General features: G+C 52.0%; 1 protein-coding gene across 11 annotated transcripts in view; it reads left to right on the forward strand.

Moving 5' to 3' along the window:
• The first annotated feature begins 18,237 nt into the window (after positions 1 to 18,237).
• Positions 18,238 to 20,874, forward strand: part of CASZ1 (castor zinc finger 1) — a 197,562-nt gene continuing 194,925 nt past the window's right edge. For all 11 annotated transcript variants that reach the window (XM_086921333.1, XM_086921334.1, XM_086921335.1 and 8 more), the window contains exon 1: positions 18,238 to 18,471. In XM_086921333.1, the coding sequence (XP_086777459.1) occupies positions 18,423 to 18,471 (49 nt within the window). In that variant the 5' untranslated portion in view covers positions 18,238 to 18,422. The remainder of the gene's footprint in view (positions 18,472 to 20,874) is intronic.

Consider the following 20,874-nt stretch of genomic DNA (forward strand, 5'->3'; position numbering starts at 1 on the left):
ACCCTCACCCTCACCCTCACTCACCCTCAACCCCTCACCCTCACTCACCCTCAACACCTCACCCTCACTCACCCTCAACCCCTCACCCTCACTCACCCTCAACTCCTCACCCTCAACACCTCACTCACCCCCACGCTCACCCTCACGCTCACCCACCCTCACCCTCAACACCTCACCCTCACTCACCCTCAACCCCTCACCCTCACTCACCCTCAACCCCTCACCCTCAACCCCTCACTCTCCCTCACTCTCACTCATCCTCTATCACCCTCAACCCCTCACCCTCAACCTCTCACCCTCACTCACCTTCAACCCCTCACCCTCACTCACCCTCAACCCCTCACCCTCACTCACCCTCAGCCCCTCACCCTCAACCCCTCACCCTCACTCACCCTCAACCCCTCACCCTCACTCACCCTCACTCACCCACCCTCACTCACCCTCAACACCTCACCCTCACCCTCACTCACCCTCACTCACCCTCACTCACCCTCAACACCTCACCCTCACTCACCCTCAACCCCTCACCCTCACCCACCCTCACTCACCCTCACTCACCCTCAACCCCTCACCCTCAACCCCTCACCCACACCCTCACTCACCCTCAACCCCTCCCTCACGCTCACCCACCCTCACCCTCACTCACCCTCAACACCTCACCCTCACTCACCCTCAACCCCTCACCCTCACTCACCCTCAACCCCTCACCCTCACCCTCACTCACCCTCAACCCCTCACCCTCACTCACCCTCAACCCCTCACCCTCACTCACCTCACTCACCCTCACGCTCACCCTCACGCTCACCCACCCTCACCCTCAACACCTCACCCTCACTCACCCTCAACCCCTCACCCTCACTCACCCTCAACCCCTCACCCTCAACCCCTCACTCACCCTCACTCTCACTCATCCTCTATCACCCTCAACCCCTCACCCTCACTCACCCTCAACCTCTCACCCTCACTCACCCTCAACCCCTCACCCTCACTCACCCTCACTCACCCTCAACCCCTCACCCTCACTCACCCTCAGCCCCTCACCCTCAACCCCTCACCCTCACCCTCACTCACCCTCAACCCCTCACCCTCACTCACCCTCACTCACCCTCACCCACCCTCACTCACCCTCAACACCTCACCCTCACCCTCACTCACCCTCACTCACCCTCACTCACCCTCAACACCTCACCCTCACTCACCCTCAACCCCTCACCCTCACCCACCCTCACTCTCACTCACCCTCAACCCCTCACCCCCTCACCCTCACTCACCCTCACCCTCACTCACCCTCACTCACCCTCAACCCCTCACCCTCACTCACCCTCACTCACCCACCCTCACTCACCCTCAACACCTCACCCTCACCCTCACTCACCCTCACTCACCCTCAACACCTCACCCTCACTCACCCTCAAACTCAACATACATACATACATACCCTCACTCACCCTCAACCACTCACCCTCACTCACCCTCAACCCCTCACCCTCACTCACCCTCACTCACCCTCAACACCTCACCCTCACCCTCACTCACCCTCACTCACCCGCACTCACCCTCACTCACCCTCACCCTCACTCACCCTCACCCTCACTCACCCTCAACCACTCACCCTCACTCACCCTCACCCTCACTCACCCTCAACCCCTCACCCTCACTCACCCTCAACCCCTCACCCTCACCCTCACTCACCCTCAACCCCTCACTCACTCTCACTCATCCTCACTCACCCTCAACCCCTCACCCTCACTCACCCTCACCCACCCTCAACCCCTCACCCTAACTCACCCTCACTCCCTCACCCTCACTCACCCTCACTCACCCTCAACCCCTCACCCTCACTCACCCTCAACCCCTCACCCTCACTCACCCTCACTCACACTCACCCTCACCCTCACTCACCCTCACTCACCCTCAACCTCACTCACCCTCACCCACCCTCAACCCCTCATCCTCACTCACCCTCACCCTCACTCACCCTCAACCCCTCACCCTCACTCACCCTCAACCCCTCACCCTCACCCTCACCCTCACTCAACCTCAACCCCTCACCCTCAATACCTCACCCTCACTCACCCTCACCCTCACCCAACCTCAACCCCTCACCCTCAATACCTCACCCTCACTCACCCTCACCCTCACTCACCCTCAACCCCTCACCCTCACTCACCCTCAACCCCTCACCCACACCATCACTCACCCTCACTCACCCTCACTCACCCTCACCCTCACTCACCCTCAACCTCACCCACCCTCAACCCCTCATCCTCACTCACCCTCACCCTCACTCACCCTCAACCCCTCACCCTCACTCACCCTCAACCCCTCACCCTCACTCACCCTCACCCTCACTCACCCTCAACCCCTCACCCTCAATCTCTCACCCTCAATCCCTCACCCTCAGTCACCCTCACCCTCACTCACCCTCAACCTCACTCACCCTCAACCCCCTCACCCTCACTCACCCTCAACCCCTCACCCACACCATCACTCACTCACCCTCACTCACCCTCAACCCCTCACCCACACCATCACTCACTCACCCTCACTCACCCTCACTCACCCTCACTCACCCTCACTCACCCTCACTCACCCTCACCCACCCTCAACACCTCACCCTCACTCACCCTCAATGCCTCACCCTCACTCACCCTCAACACCTCACCCTCAACCCCTCACTCACCCTCACTCTAACTCACCCTCACTCACCCTCAACACCTCACCCTCACTCACCCTCACCCACCCTCAACCCCTCACCCTAACTCACCCTCACCCTCACTCACCCTCAACCCCTCACCCTCACTCACCCTCAACCCCTCACCCTCACTCACCCTCATCCTCACCCTCACTCACCCTCACCCTCACTCACCCTCACTCACCCTCACCCTCACTCACCCTCAACCTCACTCACCCTCAACCTCACTCACCCTCACCCACCCTCAACCCCTCACCCTCACTCACCCTCAACCTCACTCACCCTCAACCTCACTCACCCTCAACCTCACTCACCCTCAACCTCACTCACCCTCACCCACCCTCAACCCCTCATCCTCACTCACCCTCACCCTCACTCACCCTCACTCACCCTCAACCCCTCACCCTCACTCACCCTCACCCTCACTCACCCTCACTCACCCTCAACCCCTCACCCTCACTCACCCTCAACCCCTCACTCACCCTCAACCCCTCATCCTCACCCTCACTCACATTCACCCTCACTCACCCTCAACCTCACTCACCCTCAACCTCACTCACCCTCAACCTCACTCACCCTCAACCTCACTCACCCTCACCCACCCTCAACCCCTCATCCTCACTCACCCTCACCCTCACTCACCCTCACTCACCCTCAACCCCTCACCCTCACTCACCCTCAACCCCTCACCCTCACTCACCCTCAACCCCTCATCCTCACCCTCACTCACCCTCACCCTCACTCACCCTCACCCTCACTCACCCTCAACCCCTCACCCTCAATCCCTCACCCTCACTCACCCTCAACCCCTCACCCTCAATCCCTCACCCTCACTCACCCTCAACCCCTCACCCTCACTCACCCTCAACCCCTCACCCTCACCATCACTCACCCTCACTCACCCTCACTCACTCACCCTCACTCACTCACCCTCACTCACTCACCCTCACTCACCCTCACTCACCCTCACTCACCCTCTCACCCTCAACACCTCACCCTCACTCACCCTCACTCACTCACCCTCACTCACTCACCCTCACTCACCCTCACTCACCCTCACCCTCTCACCCTCAACACCTCACCCTCACTCACCCTCAACCCCTCACCCTCACTCACCCTCAACCCCTCAGCCTCACCCTCACCCTCACTCACCCTCAACACCTCACCCTCACTCACCCTCACTCTCAACCCCTCACCCTCACTCACTCTCAACCCCTCACCCTCACTCACCCTCACCCTCTCTCACCCTCAACACCTCACCCTCACTCACCCTCAACCCCTCACCCTCACTCACCCTCAACCCCTCACCCTCAACCACTCACTCACCCTCACTCTCACTCACCCTCACTCAACCTCAACCCCTCAGCCTCACCCTCACCCTAACCCACCCTCAACACCTCACCTCACCCTCACTCACCCTCACTCACTCTCAACCCCTCACCCACCCTCACCCTCACTCACCCTCAACACCTCACCCTCACTCACCCTCAACCCCTCACCCTCCCTCACCCTCAACCCCTCACCCTCCCTCACCCTCAACCCCTCACCCTCGACCCCTCCCCCTTAACCCCTCACCCTCACTCAGCCTCACTCACCCTCAACACCTCACCCTCACTCACCCTCAACACCTCACCCTCACTCACCCTCAACACCTCACCCTCAACCCCTCACCCTCACCCTCACTCACCCTCACAACACATATTGTGTTACAATAGGTGTCACATTTGCAAAAGATAAAACTATTGGCATTGTAAATAACAAAGCTATTAATTCGCTATTTTCAAAACAAGCACATAAATAAAAAATGTGTCCTTTACAATACCAATAGCTCAAACTTTCCTAATGCAAGACCTATTGCATTGCTGTGCTTCTCTCCCCTGCTGCACTCTCCTGCTCTCTAGAGATGTGGCCTAACGACAAGAGCTGCCATCTAAGTCACGTAAATACAAAATATGTTGCATTCCAAATGCTATAGGTGTCACATTCGCAAAAGTTATAACTATTGGCATTGTAAATGACAAAGCCATCAATTTAGCAATTTTAAAAACCAACAAATAAATAACATATGTCATTTACAATACCAATAACTCCAACTTTTCTAATGCGAGACCTATTGCATTTCCAATGCTTGTTTGGGCATGTATTCGGTAAGTAGTCTGTCTTCCAGCGGAGTGGATTCCGGTATATCAGTATCTGCTGGGATAACCGACCCCAGAGCATGCCAAATCTGCAAATACCTGAATTTTTCGGTGGGCACTAAGTCATACTGGGTTTGAAGTTGGTCGAAAGGCATTACCGCACCTCCCTTCCATAGGCCCCCTACCGTGGAAATACCTATCAGATCCCACTCTCTGAAACCCTTGCTGTTACAAAGTTTGCCTAACCTATGTTCCGCCCAAAGCGGAGTCATTCTGGTAATGGTGTCCTTGCATCTAAGACGGGTCTGTGCAGCATACCAAAGGCCTACAGTGTGTGCCGTAGGGCCCAGGAGGGATGACGCGCCCCTTGTATCGTACAGCGCAGAAAGAACTCCTGCCTCTCCCAATTCGTATCTGTCTGCTTGAAATGCTGGTTCTGTTTGGGGCGTGTGTAACCATTGGTTTATAATTTTTAGATGGGCGGCCCAGTAGTACAATGGAATATCCAGAAGGGCAACACCTCCGTCATACCAGCCTCTAGTCAACTTGCAACGTGATATACGTGCCTGCTTGATACTCCAGAGCAGACCTGAGACCAACGCATCTATTATTTTGAAATACTTAATAGGGACAGGGAATGGGGTATTCTCCAATATGTACAACAGTCGAGGAAGCGTCATCATTTTATAGAGGGCCGCTTTGCCCAAAAGTGTCAGACGCAGAGTATGCCAATGTTTAACATCGTTCCGGAATCGTTCAAGAGGGGGCTCCAACTTTTGAAGGAGGAAGGCATTCAAATTAGGTGTTACCCACACCCCCAGGTATTTAAAGGACTCCTGAGGTATCCTGAGCTCTTGAACATGGCTCTTCGGGAGGATCTTCTGTTGCAGCAGTAGGGAACGGTCCTCCACCTGAACCTGTCTAGCCTTCACCTCCTTGCATGGAGATTGAGCAGCGACAGTTGACAGCCTTCGACCTTCCTCCTAGAGTCTGTAATGTTGTCTTGGCAGCCAGGCGCCCCTCTACTAAAACAGTATACGCCCGTAGATGGAACAAATTTGTGGCATGGTGCACAGCAAAGGCTGTGGAACCCTTTACTGTGGTTCTCCTCTTCCTGCTTTCTTTGGCCCAGCACGGTTCTGCTCTGGGCACCCTTAAGGGCTATCTTTCGGCCATTTTGACCTTTCTTGGCTTTCCTGATCAGCCTTCTCTTTTCAAGTCCCCTATTGTAAATCGTTTCCTTAAGGGCATTACTCACCTGTTTCTTCCTATCCCTTTCGTACTGCTCCAGTGGGACTTGAACCTTGTTTTGACTTACCTTATGTGCGCTCCTTTCAAGCCACTACATAATTGTCTACTCAGACTCTTGACATTGATGATTGCTTTTCTGTTTGCCATCACCTCAGCTCGCAGGGTGAGTGAGCTTCAGGCTCTGTCTTCTAAACCTCCTTTCCTTGCTGTTTATTTGGACATGGTTGTCCTTCGAACTAGACCTTTTTTCTTCCCAAAGTGGTTACCTCTTTCCACATTGGACAGACCATCACTTAGCCCACATTCTTCCCGCCCCTGCATCCTTCTAATGAGGAGAAGAGGCTCCACCATCTGGATCCAAAACGTGGGCTCTCATTTTATCTGGATCGCACAAAACAATTTCAGGTGGATGATCAGCTCTTTGTTGGCTATGTGGGTGCCAAGAAAGGCCGTGCAAAAACAAACCTCTCTCGATGGGTCGTTCTTTGCATTAAAATCTGTTATTCCTTGGCGAAAAAGGAACCTCCAGTGGGGTTGCGCGCCCATTCAGCCAGGGCGACGGCACACACTACTGCTTTGGGATGTGGAGTCCCCCTCAATGACATCTGCCAGGCAGCCACGTGGGCATCATTGCACACGTTCACTAAATATTACTGCTTGGATAACCAAGTCCAGGGAGTCGGCATCTTTGGCCATTCAGTTCTACACGACTCTCTGGTGTGAACTTGGTTTCCAGACCCACCTCTGGGGTTGGTATTGCTGGGGTATCTATTCTATTGTAAGGAATCTATAACTAATAGTCTCTTTCAGATGAACAAACGAGTTACCTTCAGTAACAATATATCTATAAGAGACATATTAGTTATAGATTCCTTACCGCCCCACTCATCCTCCCCGTTCTGCGAACTGACTTCTAGAGTAAGGGATTCCCCTTCAGGGCCCTAGTTTTGTGCGCCAGTGGTCAGTGTCTTGCATGGCTCTGCGCTTCGGGTGTGGAATGTTGTGTAAAGAACTGATGTCAGCACGCAGGGGAGGCGTCCAAGTAGATACTGCGACGTCATTCCGTCAACCACGATGCCAACGACGAACGTGGAGTCAACGTACGCCACCTACCGATGCGCAGGGGTACTGCTGAAGAAAACATTCTCCGGTTTCAGTCTGACACCTGGGGATAATTCTAAGGTAAGGAATTTATAACTAATATATGTCTCTTATAGATATATTGTTACCGAAGGTAAGTAATTTGTTCAACAAGTACATTGGAGGTAGGAAGGATGAAAGGGGCAGGTAGCTAAAAGAAGAGTGGAGATGGTTGAGTAGATGAATAATGAAAAAGAGGCCTTGGGTTTTCCCCAACAACTTTTAATAAAGAATCTTAGCATTTTGCATCTCAATTAAAAAAAATCCCACCCTGCAATTTGAGGGGCCATGTCCCATCTCATCCACATACATTAAACAGCCTCAGAATCTCTCCACCACCTACTCTATAGTTGTAAGTGCTGTCCAACCCACTATCAGATACCCCAACAGAATAGATTATCGAAACCACTTTCTGTTAATGTTTTTTCTTAAATGTTATTTTTTCTTTCTATAAAATGTGTCCTGCTGAAATTCTCACAATAAATGAATCCAGGCTGAAATAAATATTGCACAAAGTCTCTGTAATTTTCTTGTAAGGCTATTCGTCCTTCCGGACAGCTCGCAAATTCAATGTGATATCCTTGAACGTTAATTTATCCGTGTTGGTGATGGTGCACGTATTAAATGTGATGTCATTGTAAGGTGAAGAATTCTGGTAAGCAATCTGGAACAAGTTCAACATGATCTCTTTGTAAGGTAAATGATCCTTGTTAGTGATAAGTCCTATGGTGAATGAGTCAGTCAGTGAGCAACATCTTTTATGTAGCAAATATCGCTCTGTAATGGTCTCCTGGTGCTGGTCTAAAAAATACCAACCCAAAAGACCACACTTCAGTTCCTTCCTGAAGTCTAGGAGTCTTGTTGAGAGCTTTGTTGTGTTTGACGGCAGTCGTTTACAGATGATGGGCACCAGGACTGAAAATGAAGGACCACCCTGTGACCTAATGTTCTAATTGGGAACTAATAACCTGCCCTGGAATTTGCTTGGAATCTCATGTAGTATAACCTGCTGGATAATTTTAGCCATCAAGTAAAGAGGAACCTGTGACTGTAAACACTTGCAAACTTATGCACATTTTAAATACAATACAGTCTCGGATAAGGGGCCAATGTAGGGAATGACTGGTATCTCAAATGTGACCGTCTTCTCTTCAATCCACATATTCTAACAAAGTGCCACAATCTGCGCCCTTTACATTCTGCCAAACAGGTTCTTAGGGAGACTCACGGAGAGTGTATACAAAAATCCAAGCAGTGGCTCTGCGTTGTTCTTCAAGGCTAAGAGGGGTAATATTGCCTTCAGTCTAATGATGTTTTAGCTGCAGGTGCTCACAACTGAGTTTACCTAAAATTTTAAAGCGACTTCTTCAGCGCATAAAAAGCCTAGCTTTTTAGGTTGAGCCTAGAGGCAGCACGCATGCCCTGCTCTGCAAGGCATGCTGTATTAGAGTATGCACTTGTAGCCCCGCCTGCTCTCCGCCCATATTTGTCATTGGCTTGTGTCATTGTCCTTCATAAATGCTGGCTTCTGATTTATAAATAGGCTTGTTAGTCCCTCCTTGGTACCGCCTTGTCTGCATTTGTTACCTCCCATAACAACTGGACCATTTACTTGGCTTGTTACACGGTCTCCATTATAAGTTGGTGAGCACGATTTTGTTTATGGACTAATGGGGACAATGGCGGCTGCTTCTTGTATTTGCAGCGTGCCCACACAAGACAATGGCGGCCGCTTTTTGTATGGAGCGCTATGCCGCTCCGACTTTAAAAGTGACTGTTCCCTAACCCCACAGCACACACGGTACAATGGCGGCATTTAAAAAAAAACATTTTATAACTTTTAAGATGAACGCAGCAGCGTCTGAAACAGTGCGCTTTCTTTCAGCATTTTTTTTTAATTAACCTGAATGCTGAGTGTAGCACCCGCTTCAGGGACACCGCTCTTCTTTTTAATAACTTTTTTTTTTACTTTAATGGTGGGCGCGGCACCCGCTGCACGGACACCGCACTTTGCAATACAATAGGTCTCGCTTTTGCCAAACTTTGACCTATTGGTATTGTAAATGATAATGTCTTTTAATATTATGAAAGGCATTGCCATTTACAATGCCAATAGCTAAAAATCTCGCTGTTGCGAGACCTATTGCATTGTAAATGCTGGTTTACTTTGTCAGACGGACTAAATATTTGCCTGAAGATGATAAGGTTCTTGAGGGGCACTGAAGATTCATCCTAGGAACCAAAAATCAGCTTCGTTTTTGATTGGTTTAATTTACAGAAATGTGCAGTTCGTCAATTCGGAGTATAAGATTCTGATCTAAGCTGGGTTATGGATCTTATGAGAACCCCTGTATAGATCTGGTTGTCATCAGCATAGAATAGTAATGCCCTTTACATTGTGAGCTCATAACAGGTACGATGTTTGATGAATTTTAACTATTGCTTAGGAACACCATACCGCCTGGTAATTGTCTGTGAGAGAAAATGTCCCAGTTCCACCTGTTAAGATCGCCCAGTAAAAAGGAGTGGAACCATTTGGTGGTATCTATAACAGCTCCCAGAACAGTAATCAGGCTCTCCAAAAGCAGATCATAATCCACCATATAAGAGCGCAAACAAATCCAGCATAATAAGCAAGGAAGATGCACTTCATCAATGAACCATAAACAGCCATCTCAAAAAAATCTAGTAAGGCTGATTCAGGTTCTTGTGGTGGTCTGAAACTGGACTCAACAGGGTCAAGATTCTACTGATATCTAAGAAAGATTTTAGTTGGAAAGCAATGGTCTTCTCTGAGATTTTGGCTAGGAACTTTGAGTTAGATGACTCACCTGTGGAAAGATTGAGCTATATGATGAGGGCAGTCACAAAACCTTGTTTGAGGTACATAGTCACCGGCCCTCTCTAATAGATTGATTGATCAAATTATGGATCATTGTAGCACATACGTTTGAATATTGCTTAAGAATCCATGCTGGAGCCTGTTGCCCTAAGGAGTCGTAGGTTTGAGGTTAAAGGAAAGTGATAGGATGAAGTCCACATCTCCTGGATTTAGGTAAAAAAGTTCAACCAAATGACTTAGACAATTTCTTTTTACTAAAGGGTGTAGCCGCTGGTTGTTTATCAGTCACGACCAATGATTACTTTGTTTTTTGTATTTTATAATTGGAAAAAACGATTTCATTTGTGGCATTAACCTTCAGAGGGGGCATTATCCTAGAAGTAATATGGAAAATCATTGTGCATTAGGCCATTTTAAGAGTGAATATAATATCTTTGTAATTTGATGTCCTTGTATTTAAATCCTGTAAATATAAAAGCATATATTTAATGTGATCCCCTTCAAAGGCGATTTATCAATGCAGGCAATAGGCGGTTTATCAATGCAGGCAATGTGAGGTCTTTGAAAGATGACTTATCCTTGGGGAAATATGGCACATATTCAATGTTATGTCTTTGTAAGTGTTGCTAAAATTTCCATGTGAAGTAATGAATATAGTTAGGCACAACAGAGTGTATTTAAGGTGATCATCTTGAAAGTTGCTTGATCCAATCGGGTGATTTGGTATGTATTAAGAGTCATGCTGTGGTAAGGTGATCTTCCCCATTGTTGGCCGTTGTGTCCTCTTTACAAAGAGATTTCCTTGTAACGCGATTAATCATATTGTTTGATAAATCATGCATTCAATGTGAGGTTCTTGCCAGGTCTTCTGTCGCATTGCATGGTGAACCATGTGATGTTGTTTTGTGTTCGCAGGTGATCTGTCTTGATCGAATGTGTGTCATTCAGTTTGATATGGCGGTCCTGCTAAGTTGTTCATCTTGTAAAGCAGTTTATTCTATCTGGATCATCTGGAAGATGATTTATCTTATCAAGCAATATGTCATTTATTCAGTTAGGTTTCAGGTAGGCAGATTATTCTTGTAAAGATGATAGGCAAAGCCAACCCAGGCCAGGGCACAGTCTGGAGAGCATGCTGGCCTGTGTCTTCGGAGCCTAGGTAATAACCCCTGTAGTTCCATGCCCTTCCCCACAGAATCCTCTTTATGAACGGCGTATTTGGTGATCTCAGTGCTTCCCTCGTATTCTCTGTGCTGCTGTATCTGTACTGGCTTTAGTAGGGCTTTAGTGTACGCTGCTTTCTGTACCGGCTTTGGTCTCCAGTCTGTGCTCTGTGTATGCTCTTTTTACTGTCTGTGCTCTCTGTACTGACTCTGGTTTTAGGGCTTCAGTCTGTGATCAATCTACTCTCTTTAATGTCTCTGCTCTGTGCTCTCTGGACTGGCCCTACTCTAGCCAGGGACCTGTTCTGATTCTGTATTGGATGCTGGCCTGTCGTCTCTGGTCTCCTTCTGGATTGACCTAACCGTTCACTTCTCTGCAGACCATCTCATCTCAGGGTTCCCTTATAACTGCTCTGTCTCCCCTATGTGCCATCTCTTCAGGTCTCGCCTCAAGACTACCATCTCTGCCCGCCTTGTATATTGTGTGCTCTGGTCTCAGTGGTCCTCTCTCTGCTCTGTTTCTGCTCCATGTACTCTCTTCGCTCTGGTCTTCAGTCTTTCACTGTGACTGTTCTCTCGGCTCTGTCTCTGCTCCATGTGCTCTCTTCGCTCTGGTCTCCAGTCTTTCACAGTGACTGTTCTCTCTGTACTGTCTCTGCTCTGGTCTCATGGCACCAGTCAAATCTGTCTGTTCTCGCTGTACTGGCTCAAGTCTCAAGTATCCTCTCTTCATGATCGCTGTAATGTCTCTGCTGTGGTGTCAGAGTGCTCCCTTCTTTATAGTCTCTGCACTCTCTCCGCACCGGTCTCAACGCTCTCCTCGCTTTATGCTTTCTATGCAATCTCTGCTCTAGTCTCAGAGCTCTCCTCTATGTACAGTCTCAGCTATTTTCACAGTGTGCTGCACTCGCTCTGCTCTCACTACTCTCTCAGTTCTGGCCCAAGAGATTGCTTCTCTTCGCTATGCTCTCTGCACTCTCTCTGCTCTCAAGGCTCTCTGTACTCTCTTTCTGATCTGGCTTCAGCTCTCCTCGCTTCTCTATGTGATCTCTTTTCTCTCAGAGCTATCCTCTCGTCTCAATGCTCTCTGCACTATCTCTGCTTTCAGAGCTTGCATCTCTTCTCTATGCACTCTGCACTCTCTCTGCTCCCAGACCTATCCTCTATATGCTCTCTGTACTCTCTTAGCTCTGGTCTCAGATCTAGCCTCTCTTCTCTATGCTCTCTGTGTTCTGGTCTCAGAGCTCTACTCTCTTCTCTATGTTCTCTGTACTCTCTCTTCTCTGGCCTGAGACCTATCCTCTCTTCTCTATGCTCTCTGTGTTCTGGTCTCTGAGCTCTCCTCTCTGTGCTCTCTTAGCTCTGGTCTCAGATCTAGCCTCTCTTCTCTATGCTCTCTGTGTTCTGGTCTCAGAGCTCTACTCTCTTCTCTATGTTCTCTGTACTCTCTCTTCTCTGGCCTGAGACCTATCCCCTCTACTCTATGCTCCCTGTGTTCTGGTCTCTGAGCTCTCCTCTCTGTACTCTCTTTGCTCTGGTCTCAGAGTTCTCCTCTCTTCCGCTATGCTCTCTGCACTCTCTCTCTGCTCTCAGAGCTTACCCCACTTCTCTATGCTGTGGTCTGAGAGCTCTACTCTCTTCTCTATGCTCTCTGTACTCTACCTGCTCTGGTCTCCCTTCTGTCCTGTCTCTTCTCTCTGTACTCCCTCAGGTCTCAAGGATCCTCTCTTTACATGATCTCTGTGCTGTCTCTGCTGCGGTGTCGGAGTGCTCCCTTCTTTACCGTCTCTGCACCGGTCTCAACGCCCTCCTCGCTTTATGCTTTCTATGCAGTCTCTGGTCTAGTTTCAGAGCTGTCCTCTCTGTACAGTCTCTGCGATGTTCCCAGTGCGCTGCCCTCTTTATGCTCTCTGTACTCTCTCTGGCCTCAGAGATCTTCTCTCTTCCCTATGCTCTCCTCTCTGTACTCTCTTTGCTCTAGTCCCAGAGCGCTCCTCTCTTCTGTATGCTCTCTGTACTATACCTGCTCTGACCTCAGAGATCGTCTCTCTTCTCTATGTTCTCTATACTCTTTGCACTCTTTTCTCTCACAACTCTCCTCTCTCTTTGCTCTCAGAGCTCTCCTCTCTATGATCTCTGCGCTGTCTCTGCTCTAAGAGCTCCCCTCTCTTCTCTATGAACTCTTTTCTCTCAGAGCTCTACTCTCTATGCACTCTCTGCAGTCAGGTCTCTCCTCTCTCTGCTCTAAGAGCTCTCCTCTATGCTATTTGCACTTTTTTCTCTCAGAGCTCTCCTCTCTATGCACTCTCTGCTCTCAGGTCTCTCCTATCTATGCTCTCTGTACTCTCTCTGCTCTCAGAGCTCTCTTCTCTATGCTCACTACACTCTCTGCTCTCAGGGCTCTCCTCTGTTCTCTCTGTGCTCTCAGAGCTCTCCTCTTCTCTATGCTCTCTGCACTCTCTGCTCTGGTCTCTCGTCTCCTTACGCTTTCTTTGCTGTCTCTACTCTGACTTCAGAACTCTCTTCTCTATGATCTCTGTACTCTCTCTGCTTTCAGAGCTCTCCTCTCCTTTCAATGCTCTCTGCACTCTCTCTGCTCTGGCCTCAGAGCTCTTCTCTCTCCACTTTCTGTGCTCTCAGAGATCTTCTCTCTGCCCTCTGCACTCTCTGCTCTTAGCTCTCCTTCTCTATTCCGTACTCTATCTGCTCTCAGAGCTCTCCTCTCTATGCTCTCTGCACTCTCTCTGTTCTGGCCTCAGAGGTCTCCTCTCTCCTCTGTGCACTGTCTGTGCTCTCTAAAGATCTTCTCTATGCACTCTGCACTCTCTGCTCTTAGCTCTCCTTCTCCATGCTGTACTCTTATCTGCTCTCAGAACTCTCTTCTCTGTGCTCACTACACTCTCTGCTCTCAGAGCTCTCCTCGCTTCTGTCTTCTCTGCGCTCAGAGCTCTCCTCTCTTTTCTATGCTCTCTGTACTCTGCTCTCAGAGCTCTCCTCGCTTCTGTCTTCTCTGCGCTCAGAGCTCTCCTCTCTTTTCTATGCTCTCTGTACTCTGCTCTCAGAGCTCTCCTCGCTTCTGTCTTCTCTGCGCTCAGAGCTCTCCTCTCTTTTCTATGCTCTCTGTACTCTGCTCTCAGAGCTCTCCTCGCTTCTCTGCGCTCAGAGCTCTCCTCTCTTTACTATGCTCTCTGTACTCTGCTCTCAAAGCTCTCCTCGCTTCTCTGTCTGTCTGTCACCCACGCACACAAAGCCCTACACGACCAAGGCCCGAGCTACCTCAACAACCGAATCAACTTCTACGCTCCCAAACGCCACCTCCGCTCAGCCAACCACGCCCTCGCCGCCGTCCCCCGCATCCGAAGAGCGACAACAGGAGGAAGGTCCTTCTCCTACCTGGCCGCCAAGACCTGGAACTCCCTCCCGACCGACCTGCGCCTGACCCAAGACCACCTCTCCTTCAGGAAGAAGCTGAAGACCTGGCTGTTCGAGCAGTAACGGCACCCCCCTCCCCCCAGCGCCTTGAGACCCTACGGGTAGGTAGTGCGCTCTATAAATGTCTTTGATTGATTGATTGATTGATTGTCTTCTCTGCGCTCAGAGCTCTCCTCTCTTTTCTATGCTCTCTGTACTCTGCTCTCAGAGCTCTCCTCGCTTCTCTGCGCTCAGAGCTCTCCTCTCTTTTCTATGCTCTCTGTACTCTGCGCTCAGAGCTCTCCTCGCTTCTCTGTCTTCTCTGCGCTCAGAGCTCTCCTCTCTTTTCTATGCTCTCTGTACTCTGCTCTCAGAGCTCTCCTCGCTTCTCTGTCTTCTCTGCGCTCAGAGCTCTCCTCTCTTTTCTATGCTCTCTGTACTCTGCTCTCAGAGCTCTCCTCGCTTCTGTCTTCTCTGCGCTCAGAGCTCTCCTCTCTTTTCTATGCTCTCTGTACTCTGCTCTCAGAGCTCTCCTCGCTTCTCTGTCTTCTCTGCGCTCAGAGCTCTCCTCTCTTTTCTATGCTCTCTGTACTCTGCTCTCAGAGCTCTCCTCGCTTCTCTGCGCTCAGAGCTCTCCTCTCTTTTCTATGCTCTCTGTACTCTGCTCTCAGAGCTCTCCTCGCTTCTGTCTTCTCTGCGCTCAGAGCTCTCCTCTCTTTTCTATGCTCTCTGTACTCTGCTCTCAGAGCTCTCCTCGCTTCTCTGTCTTCTCTGCGCTCAGAGCTCTCCTCTCTTTTCTATGCTCTCTGTACTCTGCTCTCAGAGCTCTCCTCGCTTCTGTCTTCTCTGCGCTCAGAGCTCTCCTCTCTTTTCTATGCTCTCTGTACTCTGCTCTCAGAGCTCTCCTCGCTTCTCTGTCTTCTCTGCGCTTAGAGCTCTCCTCTCTTTTCTATGCTCTCTGTACTCTGCTCTTAGAGCTCTCCTCGCTTCTGTCTTCTCTGCTCTCAGAGCTCTCCTCGCTTCTCTGTCTTCTCTGCGCTCAGAGCTCTCCTCTCTTTTCTATGCTCTCTGTACTCTGCTCTCAGAGCTCTCCTCGCTTCTGTCTTCTCTGCGCTCAGAGCTCTCCTCTTTTCTATGCTCTCTGTACTCTGCTCTCAGAGCTCTCCTCGCTTCTGTCTTCTCTGCGCTCAGAGCTCTCCTCTCTTTTCTATGCTCTCTGTACTCTGCTCTCAGAGCTCTCCTCGCTTCTCTGCGCTCAGAGCTCTCCTCTCTTTACTATGCTCTCTGTACTCTGCTCTCAAAGCTCTCCTCGCTTCTGTCTTCTCTGCGCTCAGAGCTCTCCTCTCTTTTCTATGCTCTCTGTACTCTGCTCTCAGAGCTCTCCTCGCTTCTCTGTCTTCTCTGCGCTCAGAGCTCTCCTCTCTTTTCTATGCTCTCTGTACTCTGCTCTCAGAGCTCTCCTCGCTTCTGTCTTCTCTGCGCTCAGAGCTCTCCTCTCTTTTCTATGCTCTCTGTACTCTGCTCTCAGAGCTCTCCTCGCTTCTCTGTCTTCTCTGCGCTCAGAGCTCTCCTCTCTTTTCTATGCTCTCTGTACTCTGCTCTCAGAGCTCTCCTCGCTTCTCTGCGCTCAGAGCTCTCCTCTCTTTTCTATGCTCTCTGTACTCTGCTCTCAGAGCTCTCCTCGCTTCTCTGTCTTCTCTGCGCTTAGAGCCCTCCTCTCTTTTCTATGATCTCTGTACTCTGCTCTTAGAGCTCTCCTCGCTTCTGTCTTCTCTGCTCTCAGAGCTCTCCTCGCTTCTCTGTCTTCTCTGCGCTCAGAGCTCTCCTCTCTTTTCTATGCTCTCTGTACTCTGCTCTCAGAGCTCTCCTCGCTTCTGTCTTCTCTGCGCTCAGAGCTCTCCTCTCTTTTCTATGCTCTCTGTACTCTGCTCTCAGAGCTCTCCTCGCTTCTCTGCGCTCAGAGCTCTCCTCTCTTTTCTATGCTCTCTGTACTCTGCTCTCAGAGCTCTCCTCTCTATGCTCTCTGCACTATCTCTGCTCTGGCCTCAGAGCTCTCCTCTCTATGTGCACTTTCGATGCTCTCAGAGCTCTTCTCTATGCCCTCTGCACTCTCTACAAAATAGAGAAGGAGAGCTAAGAGTACTCTATCTGCTCTCAGAGCTCTCTTCTCTATAATCACTACACTCTGCTCTCAGAGCGCTCCTCGCTTCTCTGTCTTCACTGGTCTCAGAGCTCTCCTCTCTATGCTCTCTGCTATGGCCTCAGAGCTCTCCTCTCTTCTCTGTGCACTCTCCTCTCCATGCTCTCTGCACTCTCCTCTCTATGCTCTCTGCACTCTCTATGCTCTCAAAGGTCTCCTCTCTGTACACTGTCTCTGCTCTCAGAGGTCTCCTCTCTATGCTGGCTCTCTGCTCTCAGAACTCTCCTCTCTGTGCTGTCAGTTCTCTCCTCTTCTCTACACTCTCGGCTCTCAGAGCTCTCCTCCCTATGCTCTCTTTCTGCTCTCAGAACTCCCCTCGATACTCCCCGAGCTCTCCTTTTTATACACGCTCTCTCATCTGAGAGCTCTCGTCTCTTCTCTATGCTTTCTGTGCTCTCTTCGCTCTGGTTTCAGAGCTCTCTATGCTTTCTGTACTCTCACAGCTTTCAGAGCTCCCTCTATTCTCGATGCTCTCTGTACCTCCTCTGGTGTCAGAGCTGCCCTCCCTTCTCTCTGTGCTCTCTCTTCCCTCAGAGCTCACCTCTTTCTATGCTGTTTGAACTGTCTCTGCTCTGGTGTCAGGGCTCTGCTTATGCTTGTTTTGCCCTCTCTGCTGTGGTCTGCGGGCTCTCCTCTCCCATGGTCTGTGCGCTGTCTCTGAGCTCACCTCTCTCTATGTTGTCTGTACCGTCTCTGCTCTGGGGTCAGGGTGCGGTCTCTGTGCTGTATCTGCCCTGGCCTAGGGGGGCCTTCTCTGCTCTGCCTTTGCGTCCTGGGCGCTCCTCGCTACTGTGGTTCTGTGTTTAAGGACGGTCTGACCTGGTTTCTTCTCTCGTAGATGCCCCCTGCCCTGCCTGTGGTCCCAGGGTCCCTGCGCTCCGGGTCTGATCTACGTGCTGCTCTCTGTCATCTCTCGCCGCGGTGCCCCCTCTTGTGCTGGGTGTTTGCTCCGTGGTGGACTTGCTGCACTCGGTCTCGTGCTGTCCTGCGCCTGTGCTCTCTGTACTGTCTCTGCTTTGTTCTATCTAATCTGTTCTTCTCTGCACTGTCACTCCTCGGGTCTCGGGACGGTCTTCCCGAATCTCCTAGCTTCCCCAAACTCCTTGCACTGCCTCGGCGCTCTCCTCCCCCGGTGCCCCTGGCTCGGTTCTCTCCCCGCCCGGTGTCCCTGTCTCCGCTCCCAGCCTCCGCTCTCTCCCCGCCCGGTGTCCCTGCCTCCGCTCCCCGCTTCCTCCCTCGCCCGGTCCCCGCTCAGCGCGGCCGCTCTCCGGGGCGCTGTGCTCAGCCTCCTCCCCGGACACTCCTCGGCCCCTCCTTTTGTCGGGCCCCTCTGGTCCCCGCCCCCTCTGGGCCCCGCCCCCTAACCCCGCCCCTTCCTCCTCTCCCCTCCCCTCCCCGGGCTGGGAGAGGCTCTGAGTGCACCGGCTGATCCTTCACCTGCTGCGGCCGGAGAGGGGGGTTTCTGCTGCTCCCTGCCCCCTGCCTGTCCCGCTGCCCCCTCCCTCACCCCCCGGGATGACCTCGGGCTCCGCAGAAACTTCTTTTTGGGGACAAATCGGCTGCGATCGGAGGACCGAGTACTATGAAAGTTGATTACCTCAGCGAGCTGGGCTTCGGACTCTCTGACTATGGTGAGTACCGCACCATCCTCGGCGCTGGGGCCGGGCACCCTTCCTGCCCTGCGCTCTACTGTATGATGGGTTATTTGTGAGTGTGCCGCCGCAGCCCCCTCCCGCACCGGGAGTCTCGAGACCCTGTCTGAAGTTAGAGTGCCTGGCCTGTGGCCCCAGGGGCCCCTGCTCTGTCCAGCACCCACATCCATCTCCCACCCCCAAAGAGCGGACGAGGCGCCTGGCCTCATTGGGGGTTTTGTCCTAAAGTAGTTAATTTCTTCTGAATATTGTACGGCTGCGAGCGCTGCCTCTGGGGCAGGGGAAGGGCGGTTGTTTACGGGGCCCCGTCGTACCTCCTGTGTCCCCGGGGCCTCATACTCTGCTGTAATCCATGAATTCTGCGACACCCCATAGTTTCATGTAAAATACAGGAAGGTGGCAACCCCGTTTGATATCTTATAATCGGATGGGTGGGAGCGCTGGCTAAGGGACCCCAGAAACACATTTATTCCAAGAAGATCCGGTGTTTGCGTGAGTTAAAGGTCCCCTGTAGAGCGACAGGACGGCGATGCCTCCTGTCTCCAGAGGGGCTAATAATAAAACTTCAAACTTTCATATGGGAGTCTGCGGGGAAAGTGAGTGCGGGGTACAGGGAGAGTGGTGGCGTAAGGGGCAGGTCCTGGGTCACCCAGCACCTGGCGGGTAGGGGAACTGCTGGGCACGCCATGCGTGCGACGGGGGCACGTCTCAGGAGCCGAGGGGTGCAGAGTTGAAGCTGAGTTTGCCCGGTCCAGGCAGAAGGGCAGACGCGCACAGGACCGAGAGAGAGTGCCCGGAGAGGTGGAAGGCCGACTGCGCACAGGGCCGAGAGAGAGGGCCCGGAGAGGTGGAGGGCAGACTGCGCACCTCGGGCCGGTGCGAAGGTGCCCTTCAGAAGCGGCACCGAGTGGCGACCCAAGTGCTGGGGGATCCCTCTCACTTTTCCTTTAGTGCCCGGGGGGAAGTTGTGGCGCTCCGAGACCCCGTCTCCACCCGCGGCTTCCTCCCGGCGGGCAGGCCCGGTGCACTTGCGCACCCAGCCGGCAGGTTACTGTGGTAATGACTGTGTTTATGGCCGAGCGGCGAAGGTGACGGCGCAGAGACTGCGAGCCAAGCTGCGGCCGAGGGGGCATTGAGGGGTCAGGGCGAGAGACAGCCTGCGAGAGTCAAGTGAGAGCTAAAAGCAGGAGCGAGACATCCCGTCACATTGACAGGATGCCCGGCCTCGAGACAGGGTTGTTTTTTAATACAGACGCTCAGACTTTGAAGAGACACGCAACGAAAAAGTTCAAGCGGCTAGTTACATGTCTCGTGGGAATTAGAGCGACGCAGAGGCTGGGAACCAGATGGTGAGAGACAGAGAGGGTAACGGAGGACAGGAGACAGGTCAATAAGGAAGGAAGAGACCTCATTAACGTCAGCAGGTAGGAGGCATTCCTGGAGCACAGGGGTGCGGGGGGGGGGGGGGGGGGGGCGAGTCAGTGAGTGGCAGGAGATGGGCACCGAAGTGAGTACGTTGTGACACCCGGCGAGGGACTGTGGACAGGAGACCCGCACATTGATTGAGATTAAGAGAGGGAATAATTGAGTCGGGGCGACCCGAAAAGTGGCCGAGGGCAGGACACGGGCCTTGAGGTGGGGCAGGGGTGACTTGTCAGAAGACAGCAGGCAAGTCGGAACGGGGATAAGAGGGAATCAGGGAGGGGAGGGGGTGGGTAAAGGATGTGCAGCGGTCACTCAGGGGGCGCCAGAGTCCCTCAGGTGGCATTCGATGATGGGACTAATTATCGGGGCATTTTAGGCGTCTGTTGACTTTCCGTGCCGGGCACTGAAGGGCGCACTTTATGTCGTCTGTTGGCATTTGGTGGCGAGAACTGAAAGGGGCTCTGATGGCTTTCCACGGTGGGCACTTTTTTTCCTGTGGGGTGATTTCCCACGGGGCCCTGGTAGGGTTCATTTGATGCTTGTAGGTAGTTTTCGATGTCTTGGGCATTGCGGGGACGCGCGGGCTGCTTTGGGGTGTTTTGATGCGTACATGCGCTCGGGCGGCTCCGATTCTTTTGGGTGGTTATGGTGTGGGCGGGCACCTCGGGTGGGTGCTCCCAGATTCCTGCTGAGTAGTTTCGGTGGCGAGCGGCTCTTCCATCCTGTTGGGTGGCTTGCGGTGCCAGTTCATCGGTTTCCTCGTCCGGCTCGCCTGGTTTCTGTAATAAACATTAAGGAATGTCCTGTATTTGGGACACGCATAGTTCTGCTCATTACACGCAGGGATGAGGGAGGCGATTTGATCTGGGGGTGCGGATGATGTCCCAGCTTTTGTTGGACAGAGGGCAGAATTTCCGGCTGAGGGTGACAGGGCCTGGCCTGCTTGTCCTGGGGGCA

The sequence above is a fragment of the Lissotriton vulgaris genome, chromosome 5 (genome assembly GCF_964263255.1).
Source record: "Lissotriton vulgaris chromosome 5, aLisVul1.2, whole genome shotgun sequence".
In the NCBI taxonomy this organism is placed as follows: Eukaryota; Metazoa; Chordata; class Amphibia; order Caudata; family Salamandridae; genus Lissotriton; species Lissotriton vulgaris.